The sequence below is a fragment of the Molothrus ater genome, chromosome 6 (genome assembly GCF_012460135.2).
Source record: "Molothrus ater isolate BHLD 08-10-18 breed brown headed cowbird chromosome 6, BPBGC_Mater_1.1, whole genome shotgun sequence".
Classification (NCBI taxonomy): Eukaryota; Metazoa; Chordata; class Aves; order Passeriformes; family Icteridae; genus Molothrus; species Molothrus ater.
The window spans coordinates 33,632,133-33,651,779 of NC_050483.2; the positions used below are offsets into that span (position 1 = coordinate 33,632,133).

Genomic DNA, 19,647 nt, shown 5'->3' on the forward strand with positions numbered 1-19,647 from the left:
ACAGCTGTATCAACCTAATGTGGCTAGTGTGGATAAGAGGAGTTTGTAAGACAAATTCTTCAAAAGATGCCTGAAATCCATTAACTTCTTTGCATAGAGCTATACAGTCATTCCAGTCATTCCCCTTCCTGGGACACACAGGCAAAGCCTCTCTCTGCCATGCTGAGGAGGCAGGATTTATCTGCTTTCCCAGCTCTGTTTCCCTATGCTCCATTATTTTGCTGTCTGCGAGGAAGGCTAGAGCAAGACACCAGAAACAAAGATGTGCTTAGAAGAATAGTAATTTTGACCCAATGATTTTGATTATTAACTACAATCAGAAATTCCAGACAAGTAATTTAAAACACCTATTCAGGAGCTCTGCCACTACAAAATGATGAAAAATAAAGGACTGATTGCCTTTCCACCTCTGTGATTACCAATTATTTCCATTTCAAATAATTCAAAAATGCACTTAACTGGGAATGAGAGGGAGAAGAATGAGATGAAGCAAGTTAAAACCTGTAAAAAATGCGTAGACAAACGTACTTGGCAAACCAGGCAGAGAGCTTAGGGTTAGGTTCCATATAATAAAAAATTGCTATCTGTAGATAATAGCATGGTAACAGAACTGAGATGAGTGAGCTGTCTGGGAAATCACCTAGAAAACAGAACTAGTAGCAGCAGTTAAAATTCACTCATTTGCTAACGGTGAAATGATAACCAATAAATGACTCAAACTAAACTGTCATAAACCTTTGCAACTCAAGGATATGGTTAAAAACATAATTTTAAAAGAAATAATTGTTTGTAGTGATATACTAGAATTGCATTTAAGCACTAAAGAACTTAAACCAACACTCTCCTTTCTTTCCTCAAACAGAATTGTTTTTTAAATGTGTCTTTGGCAGGCAACTCTGAGAAGTTTTTATTTTACAGAATTTATAACTTTGAGATCCTGAGCAGTCACCAACAAATGGAAGGAATTTTTTAGAGGCAAAGAAGGTGAAGAAGGTGTCACGAAGAGGATTTGATACCTACCCTGAGCTAAGTTCAAGCCTTTATACAACAAAGTATAGATACATGCTTTCATTCAACAAACTATGGCAGCCAAATGTCTGACTTTATCCTACTAAAATCTTACCTTATGTGCAGTTTCTGCAAACTGCTGAGCACTGTTTTTCAGCTCCTCTGTCTTTTCTTCTGCACGACCTAGCCTTTCACCACGCTCATTCAAGGCCTGACTTGCCTTCTGTACTGCGCTTGTCACACTGTCTGCTGCTGAATGGAGTATGCTGTTTCCTGCAACACCAAGAAGCCATTAGAGTACTCAGTATATATATCCTTTGTAATAAATACAAGTAATTTAATTTATAATGTTCTAGAGCTGGTTTGCCATTTGGACTGGCCTCACTTCACTATAATCTCTTGAGGTGCTTGTAGAGAACAATGAAATCTCCCCAGAGCCTCTTTGAGACTAAACAAGCCCAGCTCCCTCAGCTGTTCCTCAAAAGACAAGTTCTCTCAGAGCCTTGTTCCCTTCACTGGACACACTCCAGTACTTCAATGCCATATTTAAAGTGAGGGACCCAAAACAGAACGTGGTACTTGAGGTGTGGCCTCACCAGTGCTGAGTGCAGAGCAGTGGTCACTGCCCTGGTCCTGCTGGCCACACGATTGCTGATACAGGTCAAGATGCCACTGGCCTTCTTGGCCACCTGGGCCCAGCACTGGCTCACACTGAGCCTGTTGTTGACCTGCACCCCAGGCCCCTTTCTCCTGGACAGCCACTCTGCCCAGCCTGTAGCACTGCCTGGGATTGCTGCAACCCAAGTGCAGGACCTGGCACTTGGCCTTAGTGAACCTCATGCTGCTGTCCTTAGCCCACTGACTGAGTCTGTCCAGATCCCTCTGCAGAGCCTTCCTTCCCTCCAGAGATCAACACTCCCACCCATCTTAGTATCACTGTTAATCTTCTGAGGGTGCCCTCAATCCCCACATCCAGATCATCAATAAAGATGTTAAACAGAATTGGCACCAAAATGGAGCCCTGGAGAACACTGCTAGCGACAGGGCACCAACCAGATTTAGTTCCTTCACTACAACTCTCTGGGCCTGGACATCCACCCACATTTTTATCCATCAAAGTGTCCACCCATTGAAGCTGCAAGCAGCCAGTTGGTCAAGAAGGATGCTGTGGTAGATGATGTCAAGTACTTTACTGAGTCTAGATAAATAACATCCACTGCTTTCCCCTCATCTACTGAACAGGTCACTTTGTCATAGAAGGACATCAGCAGAGTCAAGCAGCACCTTCCTCTCATAAATCCATGTTGGCTGGGCTTGATACCCTGGTAGTCCTGGCTGTCCTCATTTTTTCCACAGCACTAAACCCAAATATATAATGCTCTTAAATGAGTTATTGTGGTAAAGGTATGAAACAAATTCAACACAGTCAAAGCGAGCACTACAGCAAATCTGCTGTTAAACTCTGTTGTTCTTACCAGCATACAAAGACAAGTGAAAAGAGACACAAACACACTGACTGCGTTTCTCATTAATCTGAGGATGTGTACCTACTTCAAAAATATTCCTGGGTTAAAAAATCAAATCCAAACATCAATTTAAAGGGCTACTTTGCTACTAGTTTGTTGTAGTTTAGCCCCAGCCAGCAACCAAGCACCACACAGCCCCGTGCTCACTCTCCCACCAGCAGGACTGTGGAGAGAATTAGAAAGGTAAAAATCAGAAAATTGATGGGGTGAGATACAGACAGTTTAATAGAGAAGCAAAAGCTAAGCACTAAAGTAAAGTAAAACAAGGAATTAATTCACTCCTTCCCATGGGCAGGCAGGGATTCAGCCATCTCCAGGAGAGCAGGCACCCATCACACAGAAACAGTTCCTCATGGAAACAAACGTGATTACCCCAAACTTCCTCCCCTTCCTCCTTCTTCCTCTCACTTTATGCACTGAGCATGGTGTCATATGGTCTGGAATAGCCTTTGATCAGTTGTCCAAGCTGTGTCTCCTCCTACCAAACCTCCCATGCAGGCCCAATTTCCTTGCCAGCATGGCCAGTACGAAAAACAGAAAAGGCCTTGGTTCTCTGCAAGCCCAGCTCAGCAATAACAAAAAACATCTCCATATTATCAACCCCATGTTCAGCACAAATCTATCACATTCTCCTGTACCAGCCACTGATAAAAAAATCAACACAGCTGAAACTAGCTCACAGTTTCATTAGAAAAAAGAACAAACAATCCTTTCAGACTCAGTTCTCAAATAATAATCCTTTCCTTAGAAAGGCCAAACAAACAATGAATAGTGAAGCTAAAGGCTGCCCTAAGTAGCCTGTGAAGCACGGGTACAAGCTGCATATGCAGGAATTCCTGAGATAAAGAAAACTGCCTTACAATTTTAAGCTAAAACTCAACTAGTATTAAACTATGGAGGTGAGGGAGAGACTTAAGAACCTACACAAAGTGACTCACAGATGATGAGTCAATATGAGAAATAGCCATAAAAGAACATCCTGGCCTCCTAAATACCAATATTGTTACATTTTGCACATCAGGAGTTAAGAAAAAAAAGTAGATGTGGAACTGCTACAGGTTTGGGGTTTTTTTTTTTTTTCTATTGTTGCATTTAGAAAAGGAAAGCTGGCATTCTTGTTGAGGAGATTAATATCTAACAATACTGTGAGCTGGAACTTTGCAGATACAGAAATTAATCTTTTCAAGTGATCTCCCTTCAGACACTGAGGAGTTTGATTGTAAAACCAAACAACTTCACTTCCTGCACACTTTCTTACTTTGAAACTTTTCAGTCAATTGCTATTTTGTTCATAATTTTTTAAAGGAGATTATTATTTTGGCTTCTGTTCAGGCAGCTTTTCAAATAAACACATGTACTGAGCAACACTGCACTGGAAATAGTTTTCCTTTTTTGGTGGTGTGATCTAATGGCTTTGGCCTCCTGTATCGTGTTAGTTCTCTAGGACAAGAGTTTTAAAAGCTCCCAACACTGAATTAAATCAGTTTTTTACAAGATCACAAAGCCTCTGCTGAATTCAAGGAAAGCAGGCTACATGGACAAACTTATAAAACTAAGCATCTTCTGAAGTCTTCAAATGTGTTGCGGAGCAGACTAACAAATTGCTGACCTTCTGTCATGTCAATAGGAAACTACAGAACAAAAATATTTTTCATTTTCTGCACTCCTAAAAATATTCCTTATTTTCTATACTCCTAAAACTGTTTATAGATTTGTGGCCAAAGATTGGGATCTATTACTCCACATTATTTTCAGCACAGAAGAATGAACTTGAAAGTTTGGCACAGTGACAGTAACTGTTTTTCCCTCTAGCGAACACAATATTGTGTTCTCTCCAGGTAAGATCTGCTGTATTTTCTCATAGGCAGTGACTTGCAGAGAAGCTGCTATTCTGAGACTGTTCCTAAGAACTACTTCTGGAGTATCCTTACCAATGGAAAGTCAGTAAAACAAAAAAAAAATCTGCACTCATCTATGAGCAACTCAGAAACCCACATGTCAATAGACTATGGAATTTCATCAGTGTATTTCTAGAGCATGTGTAGGTGGTTGCTGGTATGACTGACTATGCCTCATCCCTGTATTAGTATCACTGCAGGAATAGCAAACCTTGCACTGGACATATTGGAAAATCATTCATATGAATAAATAATCTAATAATCTACAACCTGCAAAACTTTTAAGCTGTTCTTCAGGAGGTAACTACTCTGATTCAAAATATCCTGAGAGATGTTTTCCATGTTGATGGATTCCTTTAAGATTTCATTAGTAAAGCTTCTCATACTGTCTTTCACACTATCTTCTAGACAAAATGTGCAGCACACAGCTGGATAAACAGATCGTATGATGGGTGAGCAACTGGCTCATGGCTCAGGTGCAAAGGGTTACAGTGAATGGGGTGACACCAGGCTGGTGACCTTTCACTAGTAGGGTTCTGCAGGGCCCAGTTTTCAACATCTTCAAAAAGGACTTGGATGCAGGAATCAGATGTATACTAAGTTTTCAGACAATACCAAACTGGGAGGAGTTGTTGACTCCCATCAGGGCAGAGAGGCCCTGCAGAAAGACCTTGACAAATTAGAAGGCCATGTAATCACCAGCTACATGAAGTTTCAAAGGAAAGTGCTGGATTCTGCACTTGGGTTGAAGCAACCGTGGATTTATGTATAGACTGAGGAACAAGATGCTAGAGAGCAGTGCCATGGTCAATGTCAAGTTGAATCTGAGCCAGCAGTGACCTGGTAGCCAGGAGGGCCAACCCTGTCCTGGGGGGCATCAGGCACAGCAACAGCCAGGTAAGGGAAGGGATTATCCTGCTCTGCTCACCTCGAGTCCTGTGTGCAGTTTTCAGCACCACAACACTCAAAGGATGTAAAGCTATTGGAGAGTGTCCAAAGAAGGACTGCAAAGGTGCTGAAAGATTAGAGGAGAAGCCATATGAGGAGTGGTTGAGGTCACCTGGCCTGTTCAGCCTGAAGGAGACTGAGGGCAGAACTCACAGCAGTCTACAATTTCTCCTGAGGGGAAGAGGAGGGGCAGGCACTGACTGACCTCTTCAGTTTATTTTGGATATTAGAAAAAGGTTTTTTACCCAGAGGGTGTTTGGGCACTGGACAGACTCCCCTGGGCAGTGGTCACAGCACCAGCCTGACAGAGCTCAAGCAGCATTTGCACAACGCTCTCAGACACATGGTGTAACTCCTGTAACCCTGCAGAGCCAGGAGCTGAACTTTGATAACCCTTGTAGGTCCCTTCCAACTCAGGATATTCTACAATTCAAGCTGTATCAAGAGGCCCTTACACCCCAAGAAGTCACCTTTAGGACTTTTATCGTGCACGATGAAAAATACATCCTTTAGCCACCATGCCCAATACCTGAAAGATACAGGAATACTGTCATAATCAAGTATGCAAAGAAACTAACTGGTCTATAGAGATACCATTCTTTAGATTGCATCATTTGTTTTATCACACATTCATAAAAGGTTCACCACATTCTCTATTAGCCATATCAAATATATTTCAGCTCAATGCAGAGATTTATCTTTAGATTAGTGATCAGACTCTACAGTGACTGATTTGCAAACACGAGTATTCAATTTTAATTGTACATGCATTAATTAAGCATTTAGCAACTACCTACTTCTGAGAAGGAAATAAATGCAGTTAGCTTTGATTATTTGTAATTAGTATTCTTGCTGTTACTGTTAATTTTCTTGTTGTTTTCAGTAAATTTTTCTTATCTCAAGCACTAATCTTTGCCTTTTGTGCTTTCTGCTGGAGGGGGAGGGGATGTGAATGCTGTCACAGTTTTGGTTGGAGCACTAGAGAGAGGAATACCATTCCTAAACCACAATGCTGCTATAAAAAAACAAAATACAAGACTAAATACATTTTGCACTGATCTGATTTGAATGTTCTTTATGTTTCAGGAAAAATTCTGAAAATGTTAACAAAAATCAGTGGACAATTATGAAAATTACAAAAATGCAAGAATCAGCAGACATTTCTAATAAAATTTTTAGAGCAAAATAAATATATAGTGATACTTAACTAATATATTTTCCAAGTCTACAATAATATCCGTGGCTTTGGGGTTTTCTTGAGTCAAAGAGTATCTTTACATGTATCTTGACTAAATTATTTCCATAAAGTTCTCCAAAAAAAGAACCACCCCTACTTTTAGCTCATAAAGTATCATCTCAAACATATCAAATACATCTGGATGATTTCTGGTGTTTTAACTCCCATATTTAAATATATGTAAACCAGAAAAAATGAAAATGAAAGAAAATCAATATAGCCTGAAACACAGCAGACAATTGGCTGACAAAAAGTTGAAAGCAGCACATGAACAGAATGACTTCTGCAGACCATAGGAAATAAAATTTAATTATGTTGTGAAGATGAGGTCTTAAAAACAAACAAAAAACCCCAAAACATGACAAAATAAATTACCTGAATAACCTTAAGGGTTCAACAGTTCAGTATTTTTATTGGTTAGCAAACACAGTGTATTCTCGTTTCTCAGTATGGCTTGCAAAATCTTAGATCTAGAAACAGCTGTATTACAAAAAAACCAACCCTTTTTATGGCTCTGCAAGGCACTAGAAAAAGCTCTTCTATGGGCAGTTAAGTAGCACAAGCTTTCCTGCTACAGTCATAAGAAAAATGAAGTTTTATCTCTGATGCTAGTGCCTTTTTATGTTAAATAGTGATACAGGCGCCATTAGAGTAAAACAAAAAAGATTTTTTTCATTGATGAGGTATCTTGATAACTAAAATACCTCCTGCTCTCTTGAGATTTTCTTTTATTCAGTACTCCACAGCAACAATATCATGTAAATTATTCATACTTTTGAACAGCTTAACTAATTGCAGAGTCAAATTTCAAGCAGTAGAATCAGAAAAATTACTTTAGCATTATCTTTGCATCATTGTATTATAGGAATTTGTCTCTGATCATTACTCTGGTCAAAATGTTGTTAATCTTGGGGTGGGGGCAAGGTATAGATGGATTATGCTGTTACTTTTACTGCATTTTTAGCAAATTTATTCTTTCTAAGGATACATCTTCTTATAGATATATCCCAACAAATTAAAATCAGTATTAAATTACATTCCATCATGATGATTAATATTAAATGGGGGAATTGGGCTTCTAGCCCAATAAGGGACCTCTGATCTCCAGAAGGAAGAAAATGGGAAAACTTAATCTCTGAAGATCCAAATGTGAAAAAACTTTCTATGTAATAACTTTGAAAACCCTGCAGGAAGGAAGTCTGATTTTCTCTAGAAAGGGTAATTATCTTGGAGAGTATAAAATCAATAATGTCCAAAAACCTTACTGTGAAGTGACATTTACCCATTATGACAATTTTGTATTAAAGAGGCTTACTCTGGAAAAGTTCTGGAATTCTGCAGGATCTCATATTACAGCCAACCTGACAAGAAGCAGAACGTGTAATTAAAACAAAGAACAGCAGCTACGCACCATGGCAAGCTTCTTTTGAGAATGAGCTGGCAAATTTAAATATTAATCTTAAATACTGCTCCCCTGGGGTGACAAGTGAGAGCTGTGAGCATTGTGAACACTGAAAAAACTTGCCAGCTTTGCTGATTTAGATCAGCTGACAGGTAAAATAACTGGAAATGGGATAACTCTCAAGTCAATTTTTACTAACATTGATGTCATTCTATAAAGAAAAAATGTGAGTGTTGTTTTGGTTAAATCCTTCCAGCCATTTCTGTCATAAGCAAAATGCTGTACTTACTACATTTCTTCATGACCACAAGCTGATATTTTCAAACAAGTTTGATTCAAAAGTGGAATATTTTTCCATAGGGAATATTCAGAATGGTGGAGCAGATTTCATATAGAATAAGAAAATCCCCCAACCAATGACTACTATGAAGAAGTATATTTAATATTTAAAAGAAAAAAAAATCTATTTTTAATGAAAGCCTATGGTGCAAATGATGTAAAAACAATCAGTGACCAGCCAACACTCAGCACTGGCCTAATGCTCAGTTAGTCCCTGAGCAATGTCTACCTTGGGAAAAAGCAGTTTTCCCTCCAGTTTTATTGCTGAGCATGCTGTTACATGGCATGGAGCATCTCCTTGGTCAGTTTTGGTAAGATTCCCTGTTTGTGTCCCCTCCCAGGCCATTTGCTGGGGGACAAGGCAGAAGGAAGAGACCGTGAAGGTCTTGACACTGTGTAAGCACACCTCACCTAAAACACTGGTGTGTTACCAACACAGTTTTGGTCACAAATCTAAAATACAACACTGTACTGGCTGTTATGAAGAAAAACAAGCTCCATCCCAGCCAAAATCAATAGAAAGCCTAACACACTTTTCCCTGTCAAGGCAGTCCAAAGTGTTAACACACCTCCTGATGCAATTTTGTTGTTTTGTTTCAAATTGAATTCACCAAAGTATTGACATTTCTTTTAGGATGGGTAGGAGAGTTAGACAGCAACATGCCCTGAAAATGAACCACAGGATTCTTTTAAACAAAGGTAGTTCTTGCAGATATTGTGTCAATACTATTGATTGAGCTTCTGCTTAAGTAGTGTTAATTATTATTGAGAAACATAATGCATTAACCTGCTACAATGGAGGCATGGAACACAGTGTATTTGTCAACACATTCCTATTTCTTCATCAGGTAAGTGAGTTTGAAAATTCTGTGTTTGCCACTTAAGCAGCATATTCAAAATCACCAACTTCTATTACCACATAAAGTGAAAATAAAGTTATGGCTCATGAGTAAGAATGAAAACTGAGTAAGAACTGTTCAAGGTCAGGATGAAATCAGTCAAAAGCAATGGCTGCATACCATAAAATGAAAAATGCAGCATCTGACCTGAGAGCAACTAGCTGTGCCAGCCCTTCCTCAGGGTAATGCAGGAGCTATATGTTTACAGGCAGTATTTTAGCACCATCCCAATCACCTAAGACTGGTATGACTGACGTATGTTTATGTCTGAATAGCTTTTTCTGCTAATTATGCACATTAATTATGCACATCTCATCTGTTTCAATCAACCACTGTCAATAAAAACCAGCCTGAACATTGCTCTTATAGACAGCACTTTACAAAAACCCAATCTCTTTCTCCACCTCCAACTACTGAATCACTGAAAACAACACTTTAGAATGAAACAAGTGACCACAGAAAGCTCAAGAGGCAATTACAAGAGATCAATTTGCTGATCTGAAAGTTTCTCCTAAGTCTGTCAAGTTTCAGGTGACTCCCACACATTAGCTACATTCACCAATCAAAATCATACGTTTTGTTGGAAGAAAGAATTATGCCATAAAAAAAAAGTTAAGAGCTGCTCATTACTGCAACACGGCACTGAAAACATGAAGGCAAACCTCTTCTACTGCTAAGACTGTCATGAAACTGCTCACAATAAGGAAAACTTAGTCTGGAATGATACCCAAGAAACACCACAATAATTATAAAGGATTAAGTGAAGTCTAAGCAACTAACTCAGGATGCTACCTTATTTCAACATCAACATCAACTGATGAAGTTTCAACCGATGGTGGACTTCACACATCCATTAGCTGCCTCTCCTTGCTGAGCACATTTGTTTTGTTGAAATCATTACCACAGAGTTACATTTCCTAGACTAACATTAACCCAAGGCTTTCCATCACATCTGTAACACAAGAGGTGATTATAAAGGTCCACAGGACAAACACATTCTTCCCCTCCTTCTTCACTGTTACACATCCTTTTATGCGTATTGGTGCTGTGCTGACAGCCTTGGTTAAGAGCTCTCTTGAATAAAAAAGGGAAGAGCTACTAAAAAGACCCAAAGAGAAAAAAACATCTCTCACTGACCTCTCTTAAACAGCCATGTGAAAGCCTTATTAAACAGCTTGAGATAATAAGTAGAAGATTATAGAAACAGTACTTCTCTGATTGTAATCCTCTGATTGTAAGATGATACAACTTAATGAATTACACACATGATACAATTCTTACAACTCAATGAATTCCACACAAATTGAATGTTCTCTAGATAATTTCAATATTTAAATTATCATCCAGAAAGGATGCCTAGAGTGACCTAAAAGGCAGAACATTTATAAAAAGTACAATCTTCACTGGATTTCCAGCTTTGAAAACTTGAATCTGAACTTAAATATGAACATCAACTTCTCAATTTATCTTTCAAACATAACTTACTTCCGAAATTATATTTGACCATAAAATCTAGAAGTCTCACAGCCTGGACCATCAGGATTGCCATGGACTTTCACTTTCTTTGAAAGTAAACAAAACACTTCTGTAAGGCTTTGCACCTGTATCTGGAAAGTTTATAGCCTTCAAAAAGCCTGGTAACTATTTTGATGTAAGTGGTACATATTCTGCACTGAATTTAGCCTTTACCAATCATGCAACATTAAGAATCATTGTACTCCCAAGGGACACAATCAATGGTTCCACCTTTATAAAAATCTTATTCTACCCTGAAGAGAAATACAGGTTTCAGAGTAAGAAGTGATCCCAAATTTAAACTGGTTACAGTACTTTCCTCTGTTCCCATGTGGGCTAGGCAATTTCTTCTGACACATCTGGATCTTTTAATATCCATCAATACAAAAACTGGCCAGGAACAAATTTAAATATAAAAAGGCGGGCAAATATTGTGTATTATGCTGATGCCAAGAGACTTAAAAATTCATCTAATCTGGTATTTTGTTCAAAGCATGTAAGACAGAAAAAGGAAAAAAAAAACCCCAAACCCAGTATATTATAAATGCATTTTAAACCTCAGTAAAACTATTCAGATTTGACCCCATACTTTTCAGTCTTCCTGATTTGCAATGAAATAAAGCCTATAATATCAATCATAGTTACATATAATATTCTATATTGTAGCATGTTCTAATACAACCCCAGTTTGTCACTTCATTGCTTCTGAACAATATTTACATCTGCCCACAATTTATTTTTGTGTATCTGAAATCTTGTACTTTTAGCACAAAAAGAGGGAAAATTTATCTCAACTCTTATATGAAGAAAACGTGTATTTTATTCCTGCTAGTAGTTAAATAACACCTATAATCTTGGGAGTTAAACAGATGCTTGCAAGTTATTTCTAACAATAACAAAGAACACCTTGTGCATCACAACATTATACTTTTAAAAAGGTCCTACCAATTACAGAGGATATACGAGGTAAAATGATCATCCTGACTGTTCAGCATCTTCATTAGCAAGCAACAAAACAAGATAAGCCTTACTGACAACAGAGATAAATTTCTTCCTCTGCTCTCATTAGCCATGTCAGCTCCTTAGATTTGCAAGGTACATTTTAAAATGGGGAAAAAAAAATTGTAGAGCAATCACAGTATCGAGGTACTCAACAGCCAACTAACCGTGAGCTGAAGTTCACAGTGAACAAAGAGAAGTCTCCTATGGTCCCAGAATGGGGATAAGGGAGTGTGAAAGACCTTAATTTGGTATGCTATGAAAGCATATGCTACTAAAAACCTGTCCAGGCCAGCACTGATTCTCCAAACTGGCAGCCTTTAAGTCAACACTGTAGAGAACTTCACACTCTGTACCTTCGTAACCAAATCAATAACCAGTTTTAAAGCACCACCTTAGCACCAGCCTTAAAGGAGAAGGAAGGAGGGGAGAAGGAAACAGAAAGAATTGTGTTAATACAGGTGTGCAAACCGAGGGTATCTACTGATTACCAAAAACAGCACCTGGCCAAGGGAGTAATTTTGTATCTTTGCCAAATGTAAATAAAAGCAAACATTGAAAAAACCCATTTGATGTTAGTTGCCTGGCAGTAAAAAGGGAACAGAAAATGTTGTACAGATCCATCAACTATATATTATTTTAATGAAGCAAAATATGTAATTCAATAAAGTCCAGAGTGAATGAAGGTGATGTACATCCAATGTGTTTTGCATTTTATGAGTGAGGTTTTTTTTTTTTTATGAGTGAGTCTTCTTACTGTGAAGAGAGAGACAGAAAAATCAATTAATTACCCACTTAGGAAATTACTATCATACCACAGTGGGCCTTCTGAAACAATCCTTTTGTAAGTAATTCTGAAAAATCCAACACTTCGACCTAAGACATCACCAAGACTACACACTGTGTTCTATTTATTAATATTTTATATTAAACAATAATGCTAATCCATGAATATCAAAATATCAAGTCATTGAAACTAAATTCTGTGAGTTATTTTTCAAATGGCTTAAGTAGCCTGGAAGACATTTTTCTCTGCTACCTAGACAGATGGCCTACAGTTCTATATTTTATATTTACCCCTTCAATGTCAGAAATCTAAAGAGCTTACAAAGCTGGGTTAGGAGCAAACTTTCATATACATGTTCATTTGGAGACCAAATGAAAGATCCTAGACACTTAAAAACTATTTTATTTTGTTTGAATTCAAAGAAGAGTAGAGACTAACATTCTATTCTAATGTGGATGCTGAATATATATAAATAAGCTAGGATAGAATGACACTTAATATCGAGGGATGGAAAAGAGAGTAAGAATTAAAATGGGCTATTTTAAGCATCAGCACTGCCAACAGACTTAAAAAAAATCAATTATGCACACAGAATTGAAATGGAGGAAAGAGATGAAAATATGGAGTATTTTATTGTTCAGCAGTAAAAAATTTAATAGTGTTTCTTATGTTAGTAAATAAGACTATCCAAACAAGGTCATCCACTTTCTTATGTCAATATGGGAACTGTGAAAGATAAAGAAAATTCTAACATGCTTCAGAAGAGCAATGACCTATGCTATCGAAGTAGAAAGAGAGCCATTATACATACTGAATTAATCCTACTTGTGTCAGCCGAAGAAGTTCAGAAGACTGGAAATGTCAACACTAATGAATTCCTGCCAGTCATGAGGAACTACAATGTACTAAGTTTAGAATGATTTTTGGAATGGAGACAATGCTGGACAATAAGTACAAGTTAATTCACACTTCCTACTGACTTTGTTCTGATACATAGTAATGCCAGTGCCTTATGATTTTTATAGGGACTGATAATGAAAAACATAGTATACAGGATTTTCATAAGAAGATCAAGAAGTGATTCTTTAAACAGATCCTTTCTGACAGACTGGAAAGAATTAAAATTCAAAAAGGTAAGAAAATGATAACTGCAGCAATTCATTAAGCACAATATATGTCTGCTTATTTCAGCAACATATTTGAGCGAGTGGCTGTGTGATTTACAAACAAGACAAGATCAAATATTCAGAGCCATGTCATTAAGAAAAAACCTGTTATTTAATGCTTCATTTGAGTTTTCTGGACTCAAGTAACCTGAGAATTTATGCAAAAATTATTCTCAAGGGTCTAAGAAGTTCAGAAATACTGAGAAATGTATCTGGGTTCATTCAACAAAGTATGTTCCATAGAGGTATTTTGAATAGTTATTACTACTGATGCACCACATGCATTCACTTTCCAGACTGGGAAAAATGCTGCATTAAATGATGTAACAGTGAACTAACATTGAAACATAGGAAATACCAGGTTGCAGGAACAGAAAAGGAAGATTTTAGGTTTTGAAACAAGTTTTTGAAACATTTGAAACCTGGGCATTCAGATGGTGGGTTTTTCTCTTTTACCAATGTGTATATCAACCAAGGTTGGTTTTTTTCCTTCTTTATGAGAAATAGAAAAGCAATGCTATTTTACATTTCTAATAGTTCTGAAGTCATTATGAACATGGACAATCACCTTTCCACATCAGAGGTCAGCTAGATTAAAAGAAGTTTTATATAGGACAAAAAAACTCTGTCTGGTCTTGCTTGGTTACACACAAAGGTGACCAGAAGATAGCTTTCACCAATCAAGTAATGCTCAGCAGCACAAAACAGAACTGACATCCATCTCATTTTAGGCAAAAACTGATGAATTCCAAAATGCTGTAAAACATATATTCAAACCTAAGCCTATGTTTTATCCATATAAAAATGTATCTATGTAAATATAAATATACTGAGTATGTGTAAATCAGACTTGTACCTTCAAAATCTATCAAAAACACTAAACTAATGAAGCTAGGTGAGGTAAAACAGTAAAAAAAAAAATTCTTAGTAAAAGAAATCAGGGTAAAACTGGCAGTGGCAGCTCTGCCACTATGATCATAAATTACATTCAAGATAAATTCCACCTCTGGCTAAGAAGTGCCTCAATAAGTCCTTGAGGTGGGCTGACAGGACTGACAAACGGAGTGTGTCATAACTGAGGTGAGCTAAGACCAATCCATGAGTAAAGAAGAAAAACATCAACCTTCAGCTCACTTATCATCAACTTTCTATAGGAAAGCACAGCAAATAACTTCTACCTGCAGAGAGCATTTGAAACATGTTGCAACCTTTTAATCAATATCATCGTTAAGTTTATGAGTCCAGGCAGTTGTATTTCATCTTAACTGTACAGCTGGAGGATGTGATCTCTAGTGTTCACTCCCCGTAACACAACATGGGGCGAGGCCAGTTTCCCTTCTCATAGGTAGGTTTTTCATAGATAAGGACTTTCTTATTTTCTTTATACCTTTTTTTTTGGTCATGATCTGATCTGAGTACTAATAAATGTTCAAATTAAAAAAAAAAGGCTGTTATTTATAGTTTTCCAAGCCAAATACATTCACACACTTTAAGATTCTTCTAGGGTTCAACACCATCATAGCATTTGATGTCTCTGCCTTTCTACATCAATACAGTATTAAAATTTAATCAAATTACTGAAATTAGGAATTAATTTTCACTTTTACAGATTTCATTTGTCTGTCACCCAGGACTGTTTTTTTTTCCTTCCTTAAAAGAAACAGAAAAGCAATTATGTTTTACATTTCTAGCAGCTCTGGAGAATATACAGAACAAGGATTAAGAGATTAATAGACAGGTCACAAATTCCTTACAGAAAATCTTATCTTCTCTCATTAATGTTCTTAATTACTGGCATTGATGCCAGGACAGGTTGTTTCTGTATAATGTGTATTAGTTATACATTAAGGAAATACCTAACTAGGATCAATTTCAGATTAACACAATCTTTACCTGCTTTCCAAATGGAAGAATATATTTAAACTTGTAAAACTTTAAATTTTAATCTAACACATTTATAAAATTAATTCTAACTTAAGTAAGCAATATTTTCAATAATAATTAAGATTTATACTAAATGACAGTCTAACTAATCAGACACTTTCAGAATCAGTAACTATAACAAAGCACAGAAGCCCAGTCTGGCTCTGAAAACATCAAAATCTAACAACTACATAAAAAAAAATCCAATTTCTATGGCAAACAGCAATATTCTGCATCTTGAAGAGAACACCTTACTTAAAACCTTCAGTCTTCAGAAAGTCAAGCAAATACGTTGCTTAATGCTTTCTACATTACCTTGTCTCAGAGTCGTATGTATCAGAAAAAGGAACCAGCCTTTATAATGATAAATGTCCCTTCTCAATTTATGTATCCCTATAGATTTTGCAAGAACATAATGTACTTTTTTTCCTTACAAGTTTCCTCTTTTAGAAGTTAATTTAGAGCTCAGATTATATGCCAAATTTCTATCTCAAAAAATATCTCAAACATTCTTATTAATTTGAATCTCAATACATGGCTTATGTGTTTAAGATCAGTAAAACACACATAGTTAAGTAAAACTGCAAAGCAGAATTAATCTAGACATGAATATGCAGGGTATAAGAGCAAGCATCCGAAATAGTCTTAAGCAGCAGAAAACACTCCTAATATTTTAATCTCTAGAATGGCAATAACAGAGTATTTGGTATACGTTGGCAAAAAATACCTTAATAAACTGAAAAAAAATAGTTTCTGTATGGAAACATGGCTAAATTTCATTGGTCATTTCAAAACAGCAAAACCCCAAAATAACAGATATTGCAGATAACTCACCTTTGTTGTTATTTTGTTTTTTAATTTTTTGGCGGTCAAATTAATTTCTATCAGAATTAATTTACATGTGAATGTCTGCAAGAGCACTATTTCAAATACACACTGTTTTCAATGTCTTTCAGGCAAGAACTGAAACAAACAATCAACTACCAGGTATTTGACAGAAGGGAGGGCAACAATTGTCTTTTTTCCCATCCTAATTCACAGAGTCATATAACGGCCTGGTTGGGAAGGGACCTTAAAGATGGATCTATTTCCAAACCCCCACCATGGACAGGGATGCCACCCACTAGATCAGGATGCTCAGGGCAATTTCTAACACAAGTTTTTGTTTGTCTCCTTTGGTCAGTCATTAATCTTGCTGTGTATGGTAAACACCACTATACGCTTAGCAGGTCTCAAATGTGGTAAGCCAAGATGAGTAATACTCTATGGAAAAAGTACTCATTACCATTCCCACACTGGCATTTTATTCTTGGAGGAAAAATAGTGATTCATTAATAACTCCTGCAGGGTGTCCTACAGAAAAGGTCACAAAGGTAAAGACGCCATCATTTTGGGTTTCCAAGAATATTTTTATTAATTCAGCAGAACAATTGTTAAATATCAATGTGTAGAGGTAGGACAAAGCTTAAAACCAAATGCATTTCTAATATGCATCTTAAGGTGGCAGCAAATGTTTGTTCTTTATTATAGGGCCTGAGTTAATCTCTAAAGAGTTTCAATTTCTGCATCTCAAGGTTCTATCCAGAAATGAGAACCAAATGTATCCTCAATGTCAGTTTAATGGTATGTCAAGAACTCAAGAACCAAGATGTTCCGATGAACACAACCTCTAAGGGTTTCTGCACACCGGCCATCTCCAACTTTGCTTTGCAAAAGCAATACAACCTGACTAACATGGCCACCAAATAACAACATAACACAAAGATACTCCGAATTACACACATTCCAGTATCAGAACCTGTATGGTATAAATTTACGCAAGGGGAAAAATCAGTCAAAAAAAGGCCTCTAGCCCCCAAGCCTGCCTTTCTTCTCCACCATAACATCCAGAATGCATGTAAGCTATGGACAGGGCTCACCTAAATTCTAAACAAAAGACAAACCTGAAATACTTAGTTTAAGACACTAGTAGGAGGAATCTTGTTACAGTTTACCTAAACTTCAATTTTTTCTTTGTTCTTGGAAGTAGCACCCACACCGTCAGTCAGTTCTCATTACTGCTGCAAGTACTGATGTCATTAATCAAGTTACAGAAAACAGTCTAGCCTATTTAACTCTGCAAACTATAATTACATGACACACAAATGAAAATAAGGCAAAAAATGATTCTGCAGAAGGAGAGTCAGTAGCAGGGCTCTGGGCTATAGGGGGAAATGCATGGGTATCTGTGTGTGAGAGAGAAAGGAGGTAAAAGGAGGAAGGCCATGAAGAGGGCAGTTCCACCAGAGCACCCTTATTTCCTTAAAGCTAAGCTTCTAAGCCCTTCCTGCAGAAACACGAGTAGCATGAGTTTCACTTTCTTCACACTTATCCTTTAGGAAGGAAAAAAGGTTCAATAAGATAAGTAGAGGCTTGTAAACAAGCCCTTCAAGATCTTTCATCTTCAGTTCCACTTAGGAAGAACTGTTCTTTGGTGGCAATTTTTTTTTATTTTTGAAAATACGCATTAGCTACAAGATACACATTACACACATGCCTATTGTAGATGGGCATATCTATATAATGACTTAGAAAACCATGTGAATGCATGCATATATATATACTAATAATTTATTTTCAAAATTTTGTAGAGTATTAGAAGTTAAACTGTCAAACCATCAAAAAGAAAAAGTATTAATTTCACATCCGCAGAAAGTTCACAAGAATATCACTTTAAATGTTATGCTGCCTTGGCTGAGGGGATGAAGTCATAAGCCTTGAAATCTGACCGCACGAAGATTTAAGTATGATTTGAATATACTGCTTTGACTAGTTAGCAAAAAACACCAACATAACAGCACCAACAAAAAACCCCAAGTTGTAAATTCTCAACCGGATATAATATAGTTCAAACTATATCCTCAGGTCTATGTTCTTTGGTTTGCTTGGCTACATTTGGACATTAATTTCTCTAGTCAGGATGAATTTGAGCTTGACAACACATTTCAACATACATTCCAGAAAATCCTCTTGGTATTTCAGGTTTTGGACTAAATGGGTTTTGATACAAACAGCTGGCTCAGTGAGGCTGACACAGCAAGTCACTTAAATTTAGTCAACTATTATTTGGTTTACAGTTTGTACGGGTTCTGTCAAATTTAAACCTACCAACAGTGTATCACCCAGTGTGAGGGAAAAGTTGATAGTGTGAAGAACAGCAGAAGCACTGTATCCATGAGCAGATTCATTAGTTCCTATACAATGTCTCTATGCAGCACTGTGTGTGTACATACACAGACCAGACTTGTGCCCAGTCAGAATGACATGCAAGGAATATGGAAATGGTCATCACCTGCTATCAGAGGATTACTGAATACTCCCACTTTATCTAGGAAGCTGTCAAAGGTAGAATTTGGGTGTGCTTCATGGGACATGGCAAGGTCTAGTGTGTGTTGAAATAGTAGAAGTTAAGCATATATTTGTGAACCTCAGTGGCAATTTTTTCCACTCTGATGACACTTGTTTAGGATAAAGTTAATACTGGGTCAGTTGAATCAGGAACTCGATTTTGGACAGGTCAAGCTTAGAAGAATAATACAAGTTCAAAGGCAAAATGTGTTGTGCTTTACTAATAACAACTTATTTGCAGGAATGATGAAGTGAGAAACATTAGCAAACAGATAACCAACACAACACTTCACATATGAAATAGAAAACACTAATGCAGCTCCCTCCTCACCACCACACTAAGAAGAAAACAAAGAAATTCTCTTCATGTGGAAAAAGAAAGAATAAGAGAAGACACAAGAAATTTTGCACATTTTTCTTAGTTCGAGAAGACACTGAAAGAAAAATATTGATTGACAAAATTATCTGTATCTGGTATCAGTTTCAGTAGCTAAAGTAAAAGGAATGAAAAGGTAACAGAAGAGTGTGAGGTGGTGCTTGGTGGAGAAATGCTGAAGCCTAGAAGTTTACTGCTAAGTTAGCATGTTCAGACCCATGCTTTCAAGATGTCATA

The 19,647-nt window shown here is 37.1% G+C and overlaps 1 protein-coding gene across 3 annotated transcripts in view; it reads right to left on the minus strand.

Moving 5' to 3' along the window:
* Positions 1–19,647, minus strand: part of STXBP6 (syntaxin binding protein 6) — a 97,103-nt gene that overhangs the window by 3,142 nt on the left and 74,314 nt on the right. For all 3 annotated transcript variants that reach the window (XM_036384458.1, XM_036384456.1, XM_036384459.2), the window contains one exon: positions 1,124–1,281. In XM_036384458.1, the coding sequence (XP_036240351.1) occupies positions 1,124–1,281 (158 nt within the window). The remainder of the gene's footprint in view (positions 1–1,123; positions 1,282–19,647) is intronic.